The following is a 19,309-nucleotide window of genomic DNA, read 5'->3' on the forward strand; positions in this document are numbered from 1 at the left end:
TGGAGGAGTGCTTGAAAATGTGCTCTTGGTGGTAGCTGGATTCATTCTGATCTGACATGAATTTGTATCTTTGGAAGAGTGGGATGAATCCCTTCTTCAGCTGGACACTGGGCATATCAGGCAGGACAGTGTGGCCCTGTAAAAGATTGTAGTTCCCCTTTGTGGGCTATGTTGCCTTTGCTCACCAGCAGCTCTGCTGTGGATTCTGATGCTGTGGAGCTGGTGGGGCTTGGCTGGGGGGCCTGCACCCCTCCATGTCACTGAACTGGGAATGTGCTGAGTTGCTTTGAGTCCCTCAGAGTGCCACAAGCTCTCCCAGGGGGCTGTAAAAGCAGCAGTGTCTCAGTTACTCTGTTCAGTTACTCTGTTCAGTTACTCTGGGGGTGCTGTACCCCCACATTGCTCCACGGCTGGCAGCACCCGGCTGGGATTGTCCCCACAGTTGTGCAAACCAGCATAAATCGTGTTCTTGTAGGTGTGAGGTGAACACAGTGCCTAAATCTTCCCTGGTGCCCCCAGATCCCGGTGCCTTGGCCAGGCCCCAGCCCCTCCAGGGTTTGAGGGGGAGCTGCTCCCTCTCGCTGCCTCTCCCTGAGTCCCCCCGAGCCCTCTTTGCTCAGGGCCACCCAGGTCCCCTCCTCCAGCTCAAACAAAGGCAGGGCCTCCTCCCGGCTGCTTGGAGGAAGGCGTTTCCAAATGGGGAATGTGCCTGCGCCATTCACATCCACCCTTCTCCTCCTCCTCCTGTCCCAGGCCCTGCCCCGCCTGGATAACACACCTGGAATTGCAGTCCTGGACAAGAGGAGCATGGCCAATGTTTTCAGCAACAGCAGCACCAGGATAGATGAGGGAAAAGGCTTGGCTTGGAGTTTGACTCCTTTCCATCCTGGAGAGGAGGCTGGGGCAGGAGAGGGTCTGCTAGGCTGAGGAGCACAGGAAAAGCCCCGGTGCTCCATGGCTGGACCTGGCAGCTGGTCCATACATCATGTTCAGAGGGCACGGGACCCCCAAGCCCTGGCAGGCACCATCCTACTCCCCCTACTCACCCTACTCACCTTTCCCTACTCATCCTACTCATTCTACTCACCCTACTCAGGTGCTCCAGTCCTTCCCTTCCTTCCATGGGACAGCTGCAGTCCTCAGTCTTGTTAATCAACTCTCCCAGCTTCTTGCTTCCCTTGCTAGGAACACCCAAGTGAAGTGGCTGGAGCCCTCTCCAGAGCAGGCACAGCCTTCCCTCAGCTCCTTGTTTCACTCACAAGACAGTGCCCAGTCCCACAAGAGCACCAAGTCCTGGAGGAGGGAGACATGCAGGACAACACATGGCTTTGGGTTCCATCATGAGATCTCTTTCCTTGCCTCAGGCTTGGTCCTGGTGTGGGAAACCATCCCCCAGGAGCTGAGCTGGCAGCAGGACACTGAGAACAGGGATTTGCAGGAGAGATCTGCTGCCATCCACAGGACCTGGAGGAAGAAACTTCTGGACAAGCTTCACTCTGCTGGGATACACATAGAAAAGGCACCCAGAGATCTGACTCCAGAATTCCATCCCCTTGTGGTAAATGATTTGTGGATTGTTGGATCCAGGGGAGGATGTGCCCTGCCATGGGGGCCTCCTGCCGGAGTGGAGCAGGGCTGTGATGTGTTTGTGCTCATCTCCTGGGTCAGCTCTGCCAGGCTGATCCACACCAGCACAGTCACCCCAGTGCTGCCCACACAGACAGGTACAGGTGCCAGCAGCCTTATCTTTTATCTCTGCTGGAGCCACCTTGTCCCCACAGCCCATGACTCATCTGGAGAAGAAGGTGGTGCTGAATGCACCCTGCAGCCTGCCCTGCTTCTGAGCAGCAGCTCCAGCTCTGGGTGCCTCTGCAGGTGAGGGGCTGAGGTTCCCAAGCTTGCAGGGGAAGGGGACAGTGCCCCAGAGCTCCTGGGTGTGCCCCTCTGCATGAGCAGCTGCATTTCTGTGGGGCTCTGATGGGGTTTGCAGCCTCCTTGCTTTCCAGGGGGCCCAGAGACCCCCAGCCAGCACTCTTGTCCCAGGGACAACTGTGGGACTTTGTAGGAGCCAGGGGTGTAGGACAGTCGGGACAGACGGAAACGAGAGATCCCTGCAGCCAGGTCAGGAACTTGGGGTTCATTGCAAAGGGCCTGGGTGCAGGGCCCTGCTGGGAGCTGCCAGGCACAGCTCAGAGCAGGCCCCAGAGAAGAGAGGGGGAGAGAGGATGAGAGGGAAAGAGAGTAAAAGCATAAGAGAGTAAAAGGGTAAGAGCATAAAAGGGCAAGAGAGTGAGGTTCCTGTTATAATACAACAAATCTTCTTCTGTGTTGAATATTCTGATTCTCACTAACCAATCTAGCACAATATACAAATCCTATAGCATTTCCATACAGCCTATAAGAATCACTGCATTACCTCACATTTTAAACCCTAAAAACTCCTCTTTGGGCCCCTTCTGCCAAGCTGGCAGGGTCTGCTCTGACCCTTGGAGCTGCCTGCAAGCAGAGGGTGTCGGTCCATCAAAAGGGGATTACCTTCAGCCAGCCACACCATTGTTTTCTCATTGTTAAAATCAGTAACTAAAGGATCTCAAAGCTTGCTTTCATTTCAATCTTGCTTATAGTTTCTATATTCTCAAAATCTTCTGCCAGACAATCATATTTATAAGGCTTTCCTGTTTCATCTTCCCCAACAGGATTTCATTTGGCTTCTGAGCTTCTCCTCCAGAGCCCCATCCCTTCTCTCCCTGGCTCCTGAGGAGCAGGTTCCTGGGCCCTTGGGCAGGGCTAAAGGACAGGGGAGTGCTGCTGCCACATGGGCAAGGGGCACTGTGGTGGGGGGACTGTCCCAGCAGAGAGTGGGAGCACCCAGGTGGCCACAGGATGCCTGGGACTGAGGCAGTGCCAGCTGGCTGGGGGCTAACTGGTCCCTGTGGGAAATAGTCAAGGTAAGAAGATTTTTTTTTCCCCCACTCTGGGACCCATCATCAGCCCTTTTGTCCCTCCTTGGCAAACTGGAAGAGGCTCTGTGTAAACCAGAGGGGCCCTTCTTTCCCTGGGGCTGCTCTGGGTGCACTCCCGGGCTCAGAGCCTGGGCTGTCCCCTCACAACCTTGCCCTGGCTCCTGCAGCTTTCTCGGCTGTCCCACAGACTCCCTGAGCCTTCAGGGCATCCCCGGTGAGGGGTTGAGTGCCAGGTGGGACAGAGCAGTGCGGAGCATTCGTGTTCTGAGGAGGTTAATCTGAGTTTAAGACTTTTCCCATGGGACACCTGATAAAAGCCCGGCCCCGGGTCGGCTTTGCTCTCCTTTCTCTCTGCCCTCGGCTCTCGGGGGCTCTGCTCGGGCTCCCGGGCCTCCGCCTCCTGCCCCCGGCACGGCGTGAGGGGGAAATAAAATTAATAAAATGGACTCCCGGCCTAAATAACGACGAGACTTGTCTCGTCTGTTTCCTCTGCTGTCGCTGAAGGGTTGTGGCCTCCCTGGATGCGATCTCATTGTAGCCACACACTGCTACAAGCGAGCAGCCCCTGCACCGGCCTTCCCAGCTGTGTGGGCTGTGGGAATGCCTTCCCATGCTCGGGGTGCCACAGCAAACATTTTGTTTAACTCTCAGCAGGCTGAGGGCCCTGCTGTCCCCTCAGGGCAGCCCCAGGGGATGCCCCACTGTCCCCTCAGGGCAGCCCAAGTGTGAGCCCCACTGTCCCCTCAGGGCAGCCCAAGGGGATGTCCCACTGTCCCCTCAGGGCAGCCCAAGTGTGAGCCCCACTGTCCCCTCAGGGCAGCCCAAGGGGATGTCCCACTGTCCCCTCAGGGCAGCCCAAGTGTGAGCCCCACTGTCCCCTCAGGGCAGCCCAAGGGGATGTCCCACTGTCCCCTCAGGGCGGCCCAAGGGGGAGCCCCACGGAGCTGGCACAGGAGCTGCTGCCTATCATGGTGGGGAAGCAGATGAGCACCAACATGCAGGAGGTGGCCATCCTGTGAGTGTGCCCTGGCTTTCAGGGCTGTCACACATCCCTGAGCTCACACAGGATGCAAAGGGCATGTTCAGTAGCAGAGGACATGGTGGCCCTTCCTTGGTTCCTCCAGAGAGCTGAAGTGCTGGTGGCAAAAGCAGAAGCTCCTCTCAACCAAGGAGGCTGAGGAGGGGGAGTCAGCCCTGGTGGAGCAGGCGCACAGGGCTGTGGGCCACCAGCTGCTGGGGTTCAAAGGGCTGCTTGGTGAATTCCTGGGGATGGATGGGGACTGGCCTCGGGCTGGGGAGTGCTGAGGGGTGCTGGGAGAGAGAAAGCTGGTGTGGAGAGGCAGGAAACTGCAGGAGTCCCCCGGAGGAAGGAGCTTGCACGCTGAGCAGCCTGCAGGGGCTGGAGGGAGAAGGGCTGCCCCACTCCCCACAGGATGGGGCTCTGAGATGCTGCAGTTGATGCTGTCATCTCTGCCTGTCCCTCCCTGCTCCTCTTCCTCCTCTTCCTCCTAGTCCTGCAGTTTGGCTTCAGCACCATATTTATGGCAGCCTGTCCCCTGGCAACTCTCTTCACCCTGCTTAGCAGCAGGGTGGAGATCTCCTGGATGCCCACAAGTGCATCTGTGACCACCAGCAGCCTGTGTCTGAGAGGGCATGGGGCACTGGCACCTGGCTCTCCACCCTGCAGGTCAGCACTCACCTGGGCAGCGGGGAGTGAGGGGGCTGCAGGTGGAGTAAGGGAATGGGTTTGGGTGTTGAACTTGTTTGGGTGTTGCAGGATGCAGCGTGATGAGGGGAGCAGCTGTGGTTGGGGTGGGTCTGCCTGTGCAGAAGGTGCAGCTCCAGCCATGGGCAGTGGGCAGCTGCCATACTCTGGGCCTTGCTTGGCAATAACTGAAGAAGAGAACAGATCTCTGCTGTCCCAGTCCAGTGTCATGTCTGGTTTGTCAGGCTGAGGGCAAGGAGAGACAGAAAACCACCCCAGAAGCACAGGGCATGAAGGAGGGTGGGGATGGGGTGTCCCCCAGCTGCAGGATCTGCTGCAGCACAGCTCCCTGCTTCCAGGCCTTCCTCATAGCCTTCACCTCTGATTTTCTGCCCCGTGCATACTACAGGTACATCCACAGCCTGCACCTGAACTCCACCTTGATGCACACACCACAGGACTCTGTCCTGCAGAGCAAAGCCCATGCAGGTGGGAGCTCCTGCCTCGGCTGGCTCCTCCTTTCTTAGGCCGGGATTTTGCCTTTCTCTGCCTCTGCCACAGCAAACATTTTCTTTAGCAGAGCGACTTTTAGCCAGGTCCATGTCCCCCACCCACTTCCTTGAGGTGCTGGGGGCCCTCACTCGTGCCAGGGCTGAGCGTGGCTGGACGTGTCTGCGTGCAGGGGCGTGGGGAGGGTCACTGGACACTGTGGTGGAGGGAGAGAGGGGCTTTTGTGAAAAATAAACTCCAGCAGGGCTGGGTTACCTGTGAGACTCGGGTCCCAGCAGAAGCTGGCTGAGGGCTGGCTCTGCTGTGCTCTGGCATGCCAGCTTGGGAGCAGGAGGAGTGCTGGGGAGTTCAGTCAGCACCTGCTGCACTTTGCTCCCTGAGTTACAGAGCATTCAGGAACCAGGATGGCAGCCAGCCCTTCACTGACTGGCAGCTGCTGGCCATGTGCTCGGGTTCCATCATCACCTTTGAGGTACCAGCTGCTGAGCCCAACGGGGTGGCCCAGGGTGTGGACTCACCACGGCAGCCAGCCCACACCTCCCATTCACTTCCAGCATTTGGGTTTCCTTACTGGATGTGTGATTGCATGGCTGGTACCTGACATCCTGAGGTTAAGATGAAGTGTGAACCTGGCCAAAGAGGCTCTGGCTGTGGAGTAGCTGAGCAAGAGGGACCATGGCTGATGCCTGCCCTTCCTCCCTTACACCAGCAGCATCCCTCGCACCAGCAGCCTGGAGGTAAGCAGGTTTGTTTCCCTACTGGGAGGGCACAGCCCCCACCCCTTTCCTTGGACCCACCACTTGCCATGTGAGTCCCACCCCTTGAAGGGCAAGGCCACAGCAAAGACTCAGATGTGCAAACTTGAAGTCCTTAAATCCCTGGCCAAACCCAGCCCAGCACAGGCTGCCTTGGATCTCACCCCACCAGCAGAAATAATATCCACCACACTCCAAGCTGTTTCAGGTTTTATTTTAGAATTTATAAAATTCCAGTGTCATCCATACTCATGAGCCTTTTTACATGTTTGCATATAGTCTCCAAATTCCAAAGTTAAGGCCAAGGGATCATTGCTATGGAAACGTACAATATGGAAGACGTCAAAGAGAAGAAATGGACACATGCCACAGTCTGCTGCGGAAGGAGGGTGCTGGGGGGACAGTACTAGGTACAATCACTTCATGACCTTCTTTAGAGTGGAAGGTTGGGCTGTGGGACATGAGCCCAAGGCAGTGGGTGCCCTGGATGTAACTCAAGCCTTGCTGTGCAACTGGTGAGGGCACGAGGGAATAAAGAGGAGGAGGGGGCGATAGGCTTGGTGATGCAGGGCAGACCTAAGCTACAGGGTATTAACCATTTTCTGACAGACGCAGATGGCAAGGTACCACCCTAGTTCCCCTTCTCCCGTGCTGGAGGCAAGGCCACCCTGTCCTTCAGGGGCAACCAGGCACCCCACAACGGGCCATGGTCTGTTTCACCTGGTTCTCAGACTAAAGGAGAGCACTGTGAGGTTTTGGTTTGACTTCTGCATAGCAGTCTCTGCCGAGTAGAGCTGGAAGGAAAAGCATCGGCGTGTTCGGCCTGTCCCACGGAGGAAGAGGCAAGGCAGCTGGGCTCAGCCGGCCACACTTGTGCTCTGTCAGTAGCACTAGACAAGACAGGCTGGGACTCCTGCTTGTCCAAGAGCTGAAGCAGCTGGGACAGAGGAATGGCTCAGACTACAAGCTCTGTAGGACCAATGCAGGGAAGTGGGGGCACACAAAAAGCCCATGCTACATGCCTCCCTCCATGAAGACATGGCTTCCCTCTTACTTGCTGGAGGAGCTCAGACAACACCCTTTGAGCAAGCTGTGGCAAGGCCTAGGTGCAAGAGGCCCCAGGTACAGATTATGGATCACCCTCTACCACATGATGGAGGTCTCAGGAGGGCTCAGCACACACATCAACCCCCAGTGCTGTCGGAGCAGAAGCCTGGCTCACACAACCTCTGCAGCCCAGGGCTACGGCACAGCTGCAGCCACGGCCCTGGGGCCAAGCCCTGTGCTAGCTCAGCATGCAGTCCTACAATTCACAGCCTGCCTCAGCACCACCAAGCTCTGCTTCCCTCTGGAGCAGCTCTTCAAGCTGTGCAGAGACACAAGGCTCCTCTTGCTTCTCCTCCACGCTTCTGCTACAGCTGCCCAGGTGACAGCTGGAGCAGCTGCTAAGCCACCACCATCGAGTGCCCCCACCATACTGCTGTTTGAGGTAGAAAGAAGGCAACAGGAGCGCTGTGACTGCCGCTCAGGCCGAGCTGCTGCAGCGCTAACAGCCAGCTACAGCTTCTGCAGGCTGTGCATCCCACCAGCTGCGCCTGAGCCAGGCCACTGCAGCCACCTCGGCCCAGCCAAACCTGTCCCATCCGGCCACGCTGCCGTGTGCTGGCTCTCCTGCCTGCTCACACTGCTGGGAAGGGGGAACAAGGAGCAGGGGCTGTCATCAAGCAGTGGAAGACTGGTCAAGTGTGCAGGCTGGGGCTGTGCTTGGTGCGGCGCAGGGACGCACGCTCGCTGCGCTCACAGGCGCTTTCCTGACCAGGGTAGCCATACGTTGTTCTGGCCCCTTCCATCTCTGTTGTCTCTACAGCCTATTGAAGGTTTTGTTTCCTTAAAAAGCAGGTTTCTGACCTTATAGATTATTTGAAGCTCTCTCCCCACAGTCAGCTATCAGCATTAAATGAATTTTTGGCAGTTAAAAGGAAAAAAAAGTTGATTGCACTCTACAAAGGTAAGGTAAGGCCTGGGATAAACACAAAGGAAAGAGGGCAAACGTTTTGGCTTTAGAAAGTCAAGGAAATTTATTTCCTGAGGTCATGAGACAGGAAGTAGATTCCTAGCCACAGTAAAGGAGGTCTCCTAATGAAGGCGAGAATGCCTAGTCAGACATGCTCAAGAGAGCAGATTGCTCTGCTAGTGCTTGGGAAGCTGCAAATCTTAGCCACTTGGAGTCAATTATGAAGTTTCTAACAAAAACACACACATTTAGTGTTTGAATCTGAGTGGAAGTCTTGTTCCAAAGGAGGAAAGAATATCCATCAAGAGATGAGGGTAGGTCCTAGACACGGTGATAGCTGAGGGGAGCAGGATGGGGTCTAGCACTCCAGACACCATTAGGAGACCTCTTGGGACAATTGATTTGTGCTCCAGCCGCTGGGTCAGATTTCAGACAGGAAGTATTTGTGGCAGGTTAGTGTCAGGTCAGCGGGCTGGAGGAGTTTCTGCTTCCAGGTCATTATCGTTTGGGTCCCCAGGGAAGAGTCTTGGGGGCCACTTGAGCCCCAAAGCTGGGGAAGTCTTCAGAACTGCTCATATCAGGGGCCTAGAGCAAACAAAAAGGGAACAAGTTAAGCTCCTGCCCTGCTGTGAACTTATATGGTGAGGCCCTGAGCTAAGCAGCATCGTTGATATCCCAGGAGGAGAAACAATGTGGAAGGGACAAAAAGGATCGTTGTGGCCCCAGGACATCTAGAGGTGACATTGAGGAGGGTGCAGATAAGGTGCAAAGGGCTCCAAGGGTCCCAGCTCAGTAACTGGGGCACTGGAGCAGGGTCAGGCCAGCCCTGCAGCAGCACCAGGGCAGCTGAGGGTGAGCTGCCACATGTCCCAACTCAGAGCTGCAAACACTGAGCCAGTTCTGTGCTGCAGCATGAGTCTCAAGTCCCAGGCCCTACCCCTACAAATAACACAGCCTGGAAGGACACTTTCTGGTAAGGATCCCCCATTCCCCAACTGCTCCACACTGACAAGACACTGGGAAGTGCTTTGAAAGCTGGACAGGAGAGCCCAGGCCTGTGCTCAGGCCACAAAGAGCAGCTAAAAGCTGCTTTCTCTGTCACCAGAGAGAGAGTGCTGTGTCCCCAGCACAGACAGAAGTGTCCCCAGGCTCTGTGCCCCCAGCCTGCAGCACAAGCAGCACTCACCTTCTCGTTGTTGACAGTGGCCCAGGGGGCATCTCTCACCACAAAGCCCTTGGATGGGGCCTTGGACTCTTCATGTGAGGAGGGCTTCATGTACACCTGCATTGCCTCGTTGTCCACCACATCTGCAAGCTGCAGTAACACAACCAGTGAGGGGAGATCTGAATAGCTCCTCAAACTGTAATACAATGCCCACCCCTCCATCTCACCACACTGCAAACCTGTTTAAGCTCACCAGCCTGTTCTACAATGACCAAAAACGGTGTCTGCACTAGTCTGAGGGCCACAACTTTTAACTGGTGCAAGTTGCTACAAGGCAAGACCATGCACATCCTGGGGTGCCCCAGCATTCCCATTCACTGTCTCTCCTGGACAGAGGGGACAGTCCAGCTGGTTTGAGAGACAGCTGCAGTGGAGGCTGACAGCCACCTGCACAGGGCTCAATTTCTCTGATGCAGTGGAAGAAAATACCTCATGCACATACTTCAGACATCTAGCTCTATGGCAGGGGAAGCTCTTGCTAAGCCCCATCACAGATTTGCTGAACTTACATATTCCTCCTCCAAGTTCAGGATGTGATCAATAGCTTCTTCTACATTCTCAGGGAGTCCTGTCACAGTCACACAGTTGGGGTCAGGAGCTCCACTCTGGGGAAAGCGAATATCCACCTGGAACACAAGGAACAGCACAACACTTACACTGCACCTCTGAAATGCCAGAGACTCCCCTTGACCCTTGTCACTGGAATCACAGATCACTGTCACTGATGCCCTAATGACTGTCTGTTCACAGCCACAAGTCTGTTTTAGATCTCCACTGCTCAGACACTGAGGGGTGAGCAGGTATAGAGCTGGCCCCAAAGCTTGCCCAGTTTCCTGTGAAGGAAAGCAGAGCAGTCTGTAGTAAGGACCCCATTTCCAGCAGCCCCTGCTGCTCTCACTCCTCAGTTTTCTGGGCAGTACAGGCAGGAGAGGGGCTGCATTTCCAGACAGTGTCCTCACACTGCTGCAAGCATTTTTACCACTGATCCATCACCACAAAGCACAATGAGCTTTCTGTGTTCTGCCACAGAATAATCCTGACTGACAATGGCTTTACAGAGCTGGCCTAGTGCACTCCATGCACAAGCACTGTGCTCTCTCACACCCTGCCTTCCAGATGGGTGCCAGAAATCTAAACAAGACAGGACCAAACCCAAAGGCTGCTCATTTGGGAACCAGTTTGTTTCAATAACTGAGCCCAGCCAAAATGCAAGTCTCCAAAATCCCATCCCTCAGTATTCACATTGAGTGCTGGCCCTGCAGTAAAGCCTCCTGCTGATGCCATATGCTGTCAGGGCAGAGGTTCCTGACCTTCCCAGAGCCAGCCAACTTTGCCGTATCCACAGCCCTGAGAATACACCATGATTCCCAGAGTCAAGGGGATCCACAGTGGCCTAGAGGAAAGCCAGAAGAATTCCCTGAATTAAGCTCAAAGTAGCTGGGGGGTCTGGGGACGGCCTCCTCGCACAGCCTCCTAGCAAGAGGCCTGGCTGCCCACTTCCAGCAATCAGAGTAGCTGACATACACACTTCCTCCTCGCTCTCAAAAACATCTGGGACCCTGTCTGCAAGAAACCAAACAAAAGGGCTCCAGAGAGAGACAGAACTTAGTGCTGCTTGCAGAGCTCATCTAGAGCACCAAGGAAGCATTTCCAGGTTCCACTTTAGTCTGGGCTCCAGCAAAACAGAAAAAGCTCCTGGCCTGGCTCCCAGAAAAACATGACACAGAGCTGAGGTGGTGTGGGGATGCTTCAGCTGGTGTTTGACTATGGTGTGGAGACAGCCCAGATGCCCTGGGCATATCAGGGTGCCCTGGGCCAGGAATGCTGCTCATATGCTGGTGGAGTTGAAGGTGAGCAGGACAGCACTGGCTTTTCTTTCATGTCTGTTCCAGCTGAAGATGCTGAGCAGGCACAAGGCACAAGAACCATGAGATGTGAGCCTCATTCAGCACCAAGCTCTTTCCACAGGAGAACGTGGCTGGCCAGGCCCAGCCTGGCCTGTGTGGCACTGCTCTCACCTTGAACTCATCCATGATTTTGCGGATGGCTTTTCCACGTGCACCGATGATGCGTGCGTGAACGCGATGGTCCAGAGTCACATCCTCGGAAACCATCTGCTCCAGCTCGCCCACAATCTTCATGATGGCATCCCGGGCAGCCTCAGCATTCTTCTCATAGCCAGTAATGGTGATCTGGTCCTGAGCCTGGGGAACCAGGAGAGATGTGTGAGAGACCAAGGATTGTATTAGCAGGGACCCCTGTAGCAGGGAGTGAATGATGCATGTGACTACACGTTCTCAGAAGTTTAATTTATTACTTTCTGATACTATATTATATTAAAGAATACTATACTAAACTAAAGAATACAGAAAAGATACTTACTCAATGCTAAAAAGACAATAATGAAAACTCGTGACTCTTTCCAGAGTCCCAACACAGCTTGGCCCTGATCAGCCAAAGAGTCAAAACAACTCACACCAGAATCCAATGAAACAATCACCTGTGGGTAAACAATCTCCAAACTCATTCTACATGAGCAAAACACAGGAGAAGCAAATGAGATCAGAATTGTTTTCCTTTTCTCTGAGGCTTCTCAGCTTCCCAGGAGAAAATCCTGGGAAAAGGGATTTTTTTTCAGAGAATGTGAATGCACGACCAAATTCATAAGCAGCTGAGCAAGCTTTCTCCCTGCTAATCCCCTTCACCATCCACCTTATCCAAAGGCAGTGGAGAGAGTTCAGAGCTCTCGAGAAGAGGCTCACAGATAACCACTTGCCATCCTTGCACTGTGTCTGATCTCTCACCTGGCTTTCATCATCCTTGTCAGGGAACTGGATGTTGACCTCATGCTCTGTGCGTATCTGGGTGATCACTGCTCCCTTCCGCCCAATGATTTTAGGGTGATACTTGGGATCTACAGTGACTGTCAGTTTGAAGCTCCGCAAGGCCTGGAACAGGAGAAGCACAGTGAGAGCAGGGAACACACCATGGCTGTTCCAGTGATGTGCAATTAAGTCACAGCATCTCCTTCTGCCTTCTGAGATGCATGGAACAGATTTTGCAGGGCCATGCTTGAGTATCCAAGCCATTCATCCACTGGAGCCTTGTGCTTTTGTGAAGTTCAGAGGGAAACTGCAAATAGCAAACAACCACCCAACTCATCCCTAACGTTTTATTCAGAGCTGTGAAAAGGATTCAGTGAGGACAGGTAGAGAGAGACTGGCAGCACAGTGAGGTTCCCACCCACCAGTGTATCAAAAGTACGTGAAGGTGCGAGAGAGACCTGGACAGTCCAAAGTTACATTCCCAGACTCTCGTGTCAGTTCATGGTAAACCTTTGAATAAACCATTTATGACCATTCCACACCCACAGAGCAGATAAGGGTGCCCCTAAAAGATGAGGTGCTCCAGGAGTCTGTGCCCAGAGGCTGAAGCCATATTTGGCTGGAAGGAAGAAGGACAGGCACAGGACTTACCCGATCCTCTTGTTCAGCTTGCAGCTCCTTCACTCTTTCCAGGAGCCCGAGCTTGGCACGGTCCAAGTTGGTAGCCAGCCCAGTGATTGTGATGATATCTGACTGCAGCTCAGGAGCAGGCACCTGGATGTTCACCTGAGTAACAAGTAGCAATTATCATTTTGTATCATTGCTCATTCTGTATCACTTGTGATGCCTCTGACTGCAAGCCGCCATCTCACTGGTCTCCCCTGGCACCAAGACCAGCTCCCATCCAGGCAGCCTAAAAACCACAGAATGGCTGAGGTTGTAAAGGACCTCTGGAGTGCATCAAGCTGGGCCACCTGGAGTCAATTGCCTGGGACCATTTCTAGATGGTTTTTGAATAGAACTCTGTTTCTCCAGTCCCTGTGCTGCCCTAGAGAGGCCAGGAAACAAATACATGTTCAACAACACTGACTGTAGCCAACCTGCATCAGCCCTAGAGGCTCTGGAGAATTCTCCTGAATGGGTAGGCACAGCAGAGCTGTTTCCCAGGGCCCAGGGAGGAAAACAACTCTCACACTGATGAGGAATCCCTGCAGACACCAAACAAGTCATGCAACACTCACAACATCAACAGTGACTGTACTGCCTCAGCACGAAATCTAGCAAGACCTGGGATCCAGGGTCCAAAACACCCAGGGATCACTTTCCTACTATGGAGCCTTGGATTTCATGGCAGACCTGGGGGTATGTTGTAACTGTCCAAACCCCCAAGAGAGTCACTAACAGATTCTCCAGGACAGAGGAGATGGAAGGAAGGGCAACAACTTACTTCAAACTCATCCATCATTTTGCGGATCCCACTTCCTTTCTGGCCTATGATGTAACGGTGAAGATCAAAGGGAACTTCCACCTCAATGGTGACAGGAACCAGAGCCTGCAGGGGATGGAGCACAGTTTACCAGTGGAAAAACTTCTCTCTTCTAGCTTGCCATATACTTGCCCAAAAGAACATGTTGCTGAACAGAGGTACATTCCCTTGTAGTCAGGATACAAATCTGACAGAAAGAGAGCACAGCTGGGAACACCAAAATGACCTGTTGCATGTTTTCAAAAGAAGCATCTGAAACCCCACCTGTGGGACAGGTTGCTTTCATATCCTTGGCTTCATTCTAGCAGAGACTTGGAAAACATCACTACAGAAGCATGGCAAGGTCTGCTGAACCTGGAATGACTCAGCCTCAACCAGACTCCTCCTCTTCTCAGCTGTGCTCCATAAAACAATCATGTCATGCTTTTATGGCTATTGGGGCTGCCTACAAGCACTAGTCATTACGAAGTCAGGCACTATGACTCAAGCTGCCAGGCTAAGTCACAGGGCAGAGGGGCTTCCCTTGAGCAGTGCAGACCCCCTCTACAGCCAGCATTACTGACCACTTGCATTGCACCTGGACTGAGCAGCTTTTATTACCACCACCAAAAATTACATTCAAGCATCACCACCTTAATGGGGTAAGGGGCTGAGAAAGCCACTCACCTGCAGCGCCTCCTTTGCTGCCTCACACTTCTCCCTGCGGCCAGAGATGATGATGATATCGCACTTCTTCGGAGAGCTGGGATCTGTGTCCTTCCCTTCCTTGCCTTCCCCACCTTCCTCACCATTCTCCTGCACAGCTGGCTCCACAACAGGGGCTGAAAACATGGAAAGTTTTGTGTTCAATGCACAGAGTCCCCTCCTCACTCATCATCTACCTCCTCCAGATCCCAAGGCTCAGCCACCAGTGAGAGCTCAGAGAGACCTCATTAAGCTCACAGAGCCTTTTCTGTCAGGGTAAGTCCTTGTTCTCCCTGTACTCTGCAGTGACAACATGTTCACAATACCCAGGTCAGCAGTTTGACCTCCTGAAACAGTCCCATTCCCAAGAGGACAAGGTTGATGCTAAGCCCAGATTCAAGGACACTGCAGGAATACCAGGGGTCAGTTCTCTCCATAGATTTAAAGTAGAACACACCCACTGGTACAGAGTGTAAGCTACACTACACTTATCTGACCATCCCAACTACCATCCAAGCATGCATCCACAGACATACCTGGGTTTTCCTCCCTATCAGGGAATTTGATCTGGACACCGTAGTCCCGGGTGATCTGCTGGATCCGGGACCCTTTGGGGCCCATGATGGAGCGGTGGAACTTCTGTGGAATGGTGCACTCGATTGTCACTTGAGCTTCCTGTGGGAAAGCAGAGTTGCTCTATTGGGATGCAGCCTCTTTCACACCACAAACCAGGATGTTTGTGCATGGTGAAATCCAAAATGGACACAGAGAGGAGTCAGAAAAGATAACAATGGCTGACAGTGGAAGAACTCAAAACTGCCAAGAATCATTCCTCTTTTGGAAGAGCAGAGGATTTAAAGAAGGCTGCCTTCAACTCAGGACATTAAAGCCTTCCAAGAGCAAAGCTCAAACTCTTTAGTGCTCTGAAGAGGAGGAAACATTAGAAGAAATGAAAAAAAAATAAAGATAGATGGGAAAAGAACAGATTTGACACTTGATTGCTTCCAAAAGCCAATACTAGCAGTGCAGGAAACCCTTGAAAGCAACCACTGGCCAAGGCCAGACATGGCGAGGCACAAGAAGGCTCCAATATTTTAATGTCTATATGTACATCAAGGAGTGGCCTCCTACTTCCACCCCTAAAAACCAAGATTGTCAGAGGAGATTCATTCATGCAGCATTGGCATTTTGGAGCCAGCCGCTACCCCCAAGCCAGGATCTAAAGTCTGCAGACCCTGTATGTTGACAGCAAAGGTTCAAATCCAAGAACTACCATGGGACTTGTTCACATAAAGCTTGGTCATATAGCAGGTTCAAGCAGGACACTGCTGAGAGAACAGAGTACAGAAGAAACAGTTTTTCTACAACGTACCAGGTCCTCGATGATCTCCTGGATGCGTTTCTTGGCTGCCTCCACACAGTCCTTGGCTCCCTTGAGGGTGACTTTATCGCTCTGGGTGCCGGAGCGTGGGAAGCTGACCATCACACCACCATATTCATCTGCAATCTCACGGAGAACTTGTCCTCGACGGATGACAAAGTGGCGGTGGTGCTTGGGGTCCACCACCATGGAGTCTTCAACCACGTTATCCTGCCAACACACAACAGCCAGTCAACCCCACCTGTGCTGGTGACAGGCACGAGTTGGCTGCACTCAACTCCAATCGGCTTACAACCTCACCCCAAGGTAAGGAAGGATCTTCCTGAGCTCCCACGAAGGGCAGCAAATGGTTTTAGGACAAGCAGGTCCTTCATGCTGACATTACACCTTGTAATAGTGAGAGGCAAGAAAGTAGGAAATGTTCATACCAAGTTCTTGATGAGGGCTTCCAGCTCCTTCTGTGCTTCTTTGACAGCCTCCTCTGTCCCCATGATAGTGATCAGTTCCTGGTCTTTGTCCTCAGAGGTGGGGAAGATGATGCGGGCCCCCGTGTTGTCGCGCACCTTACGGATGTTGCCACCACCCTTGCCAATAAGGAATTTGTGGTACTCTGGCTTTGCACGGAGGTCCACAGTATAACTCTTTGTTTGCTGAAAGGAGCCAGAGACCCGTGGAACATGTTAATTAATATACAGAAAATACCACCAACACCAGCAGTCAGCATGTAGATATGTTACCTGCATCCACATGCAGAGTGCTGCAAAAGCAAGGCAGATGCAGCACACTGTTGAAAGTATGTCTTAAATTAAAAACTCTACCCCAAAGATGTTCTCAGGGCTAAAAAACTAACTGTACACTCAGCATGACCAATAGAATATGAGCAGACTTCCCCAGGAGAATGGTCTGACCTGCACAAAAGGCAACACAATCATTTGCTAACTGCTGCAAGCCAGGCTCCCAGAGGCAACCAACCAATTCCCACAGAGAACATGTTCACATGCTGACCCTAGAAAGCTTGCTATTAAAATGAATGAGTCAGTCAGCCACAACTCAGAGCAAGGTCTTGTAACCAAAAGCTCTCAAATCTGAATAAATGCAGTGAAATGGAAGAACTGGAGCTGAAATGCAGAGATCAATAAAATAGTGAAAGGGATCTGCAGAGTAAAGTGTTTCAGAGAAGTGCAGATACCCAAGAACATTCAAACCACAAAAGCAGGGAGCCTTAACTCTGAGTGTATCATCAGTCTGCCCAGAGATGCATTACAGACAGTTCTGCCCATGAGAGAAGAACTTGTTGTCACAAGGATGGAAGAACAGCTTTCTTTTAATCATCCAAACTGTATTCAAATCCTTCAAAAGAGGATTTGTTGACACCAAAGGCTTCCATGCAGACAGAGGGAATCACTTCAACCTCCAAAAACAAACAGCTGGTCAAACCAACCTTCCCCTGTAAGGCAAGGCTCACCTTCTCCTCTGCCAGATGTAGCAGCTGTTTCTTGGCTTTCTCCACATCCTGGGCTGGGCCCCTGATGGTCACAGTATCACTGCCAGAGCCCTCTGTGGGGAAGTGGATGTGGACTCCACCACATTCCTCCATGATGGAGCGGATGAAGCGGCCTTTGGCGCCAATGAGGGAATTGTGGAGTTTGGAAGGAATAGAGACCTCCACCTCTGTGATGTTGGCCTAAGTGAGAACAGTATGGGATGTTAGTCAAGCTATAGCTGTGTGTTTGCACAGACTCTGCTTGCCCCCAAACTCCCACATTGCCAGGAGCTTTGCAGAGCTCAGTGTCAGAAATGCCTGACCAGAGGGAATTGGGACTGGCCACTCCTAACACATGAGCAGCCACAAACTTCAGCTGAAGCATCAAGAACAGACAGGCATCCATATTTGTCTCCCCCCTGCCACGCCCCACTACAAGCACTTAATATATCTCCTGTAACTCCTATATTTATGTTTTCAAGTCCCTGATCTGCCACAGGCCAGTTGTTTCACTTACCAGTTCCTTTTGGATAGCCAAAATTCTGTGGCGAGCAGCCTCACAGTTTGCTTTTTTGCCCGTGATAACAATTGTCTCCGAGTTGCTGTTCTCAGCTGGGAGATCTATTTTGGTGTTGCTTTCTTCACGGATCTGCCACCAAGAAAAAAAAAAAAAACCCAGCAAAATCATTTGAGAGGCGTCCCATGTCAGAAAAAAAGGCCTTGGAGGTTTTATTTTGCATTACCAATGAGCAGGGGAGACCAGTGAATGAGACTTCACTGCAGGCAATCATGGTAATGAGCAGCGAAGAAAGGAAATATCTCACCTTCTTGATGTTGGCACCTCCTTTCCCTATGATGTTCTTGTGGAATTGTTTGAAGATAGGAACAGAAATAGAAAAACTGTTTTCAACCTAAGAGAGAAAGGAAGGGAGAATTGAAGATTACACCATCCTGGCAAGTGAGACCCCACCCCAGGAACTTGATAAACAAGCTTCTGACAACAGGCTTAGACCCAAGGAATTCTTCATATGGGACACTTCCAAGAATAAGCAAAGACATGTACCCTCTCCTATAGCCCTTAAATAACAGGTATTACTTGCATTCCCCCATACATACAGAACCATGTCCACAGTTCCCTCATCTTGAGGTGTGTCAGCCCCAGCCAAGCCACTACAGCTCTCTTCTATTCCAGGGTTATTCAGGCATGGAAGAGAGAATAGCAGATAGAAGTCGCCCTTACCAGGTCAGCCACCATCTTTTGCATGTACTTGGTACACTTCTCCACTTCGTTTTTGGGACCTCTGAGTTGGACAATGTCACTCTTGTGTGCAGGGTCTGGGAAGTTGATAATAACCTGCAGGAAATGGTCACTTAGGGTCAGCTCAAACAAATACAATGATTGTCATGTCAGACATGTGCAGAGGTTGGGGGGCTCCTGCACATCTCCTTTCCCATTTGGAAGCAGGTAACCATATCAGTCTCTGGCCAGAAGAACCATCTTCTCATATATTTTAGATGCATGAGCACACACAGATCAGTTAGATATTTCTCATGCTCACAGAGACACTACATTTATGACTTTACTGATCATGTGTCTATTACCCATGGAGGAACTATGCCCTCTGAATCCCTCATCTCCTGGAAAGCCTTACCTCTGGGAATTTCTCCCGGATTTCCCGGATCCGCTCGCCCTTCTGCCCAATGATGGTCCGGTGGAATTTCTGCTCAATGATTAGGTCCTTGGTGCGTTCATTTTCCTGTGGAGAACAGAGTTTACAAGGAGTGTTCAGCAGGAGAGCCACACACATAATTGTCATTACCAGTTTGCTGCCCAACAGCTTACTGGTCATCAGTGTTCTTCCTCCAGATATAATTCACTCTAGGCTGACAGAGAAGGGGATCCAAGGGAATAGAGGAACTTGTACTTGTCACAAGTACAAGCGGTCCAGGGGCACACACCTCTACCAGAAGGTTACTAGGGAACACAAGAGCTCAAACCCTGTGGCCTCCCAGGCATCACATCCCACTAACCATACGGGAAGCGAGTTCCAGCAGCTCTTTCTTGGCCTGTTGGACCCCCTGTGGGTCTCCTTCAATTCTGATCAGGTTGCTCTTCTCATTGTCCGGGGGAATGCGCACAGACACCTTGTAGAGGTCCTTAATCCTGTTAACTGCAAGGCAAGGGCTGTGGTGACACACTCTGCTAGGGCATGATTTGGAAGCAAAGACACCTTGACTAGAGGCTTTAAGAAGTACATCAGCCTCTGAGGAAAGGCCA

General features: G+C 52.2%; 1 protein-coding gene across 1 annotated transcript in view; it reads right to left on the minus strand.

Moving 5' to 3' along the window:
- Nucleotides 1-6,131: 6,131 nt before the first annotated feature.
- HDLBP (high density lipoprotein binding protein) overlaps nt 6,132-19,309 on the minus strand; it is a 39,065-nt gene continuing 25,887 nt past the window's right edge. Inside the window, exons 12-28 of the mRNA XM_066556329.1 lie at nt 19,063-19,202; nt 18,684-18,788; nt 18,272-18,385; nt 17,856-17,942; nt 17,549-17,680; nt 17,014-17,232; nt 15,977-16,198; nt 15,540-15,758; nt 14,704-14,842; nt 14,150-14,304; nt 13,445-13,549; nt 12,649-12,783; nt 11,977-12,120; nt 11,191-11,376; nt 9,682-9,798; nt 9,134-9,262; nt 6,132-8,532 (exon numbers count right to left, since the gene is read on the minus strand). Coding sequence (XP_066412426.1) covers nt 8,446-8,532; nt 9,134-9,262; nt 9,682-9,798; nt 11,191-11,376; nt 11,977-12,120; nt 12,649-12,783; nt 13,445-13,549; nt 14,150-14,304; nt 14,704-14,842; nt 15,540-15,758; nt 15,977-16,198; nt 17,014-17,232; nt 17,549-17,680; nt 17,856-17,942; nt 18,272-18,385; nt 18,684-18,788; nt 19,063-19,202 — 2,435 coding nt within the window. The 3' untranslated portion in view covers nt 6,132-8,445. The remainder of the gene's footprint in view (nt 8,533-9,133; nt 9,263-9,681; nt 9,799-11,190; nt 11,377-11,976; nt 12,121-12,648; nt 12,784-13,444; nt 13,550-14,149; nt 14,305-14,703; nt 14,843-15,539; nt 15,759-15,976; nt 16,199-17,013; nt 17,233-17,548; nt 17,681-17,855; nt 17,943-18,271; nt 18,386-18,683; nt 18,789-19,062; nt 19,203-19,309) is intronic.

Source organism: Molothrus aeneus, chromosome 10 (genome assembly GCF_037042795.1).
Source record: "Molothrus aeneus isolate 106 chromosome 10, BPBGC_Maene_1.0, whole genome shotgun sequence".
Lineage (NCBI taxonomy): Eukaryota > Metazoa > Chordata > Aves > Passeriformes > Icteridae > Molothrus > Molothrus aeneus.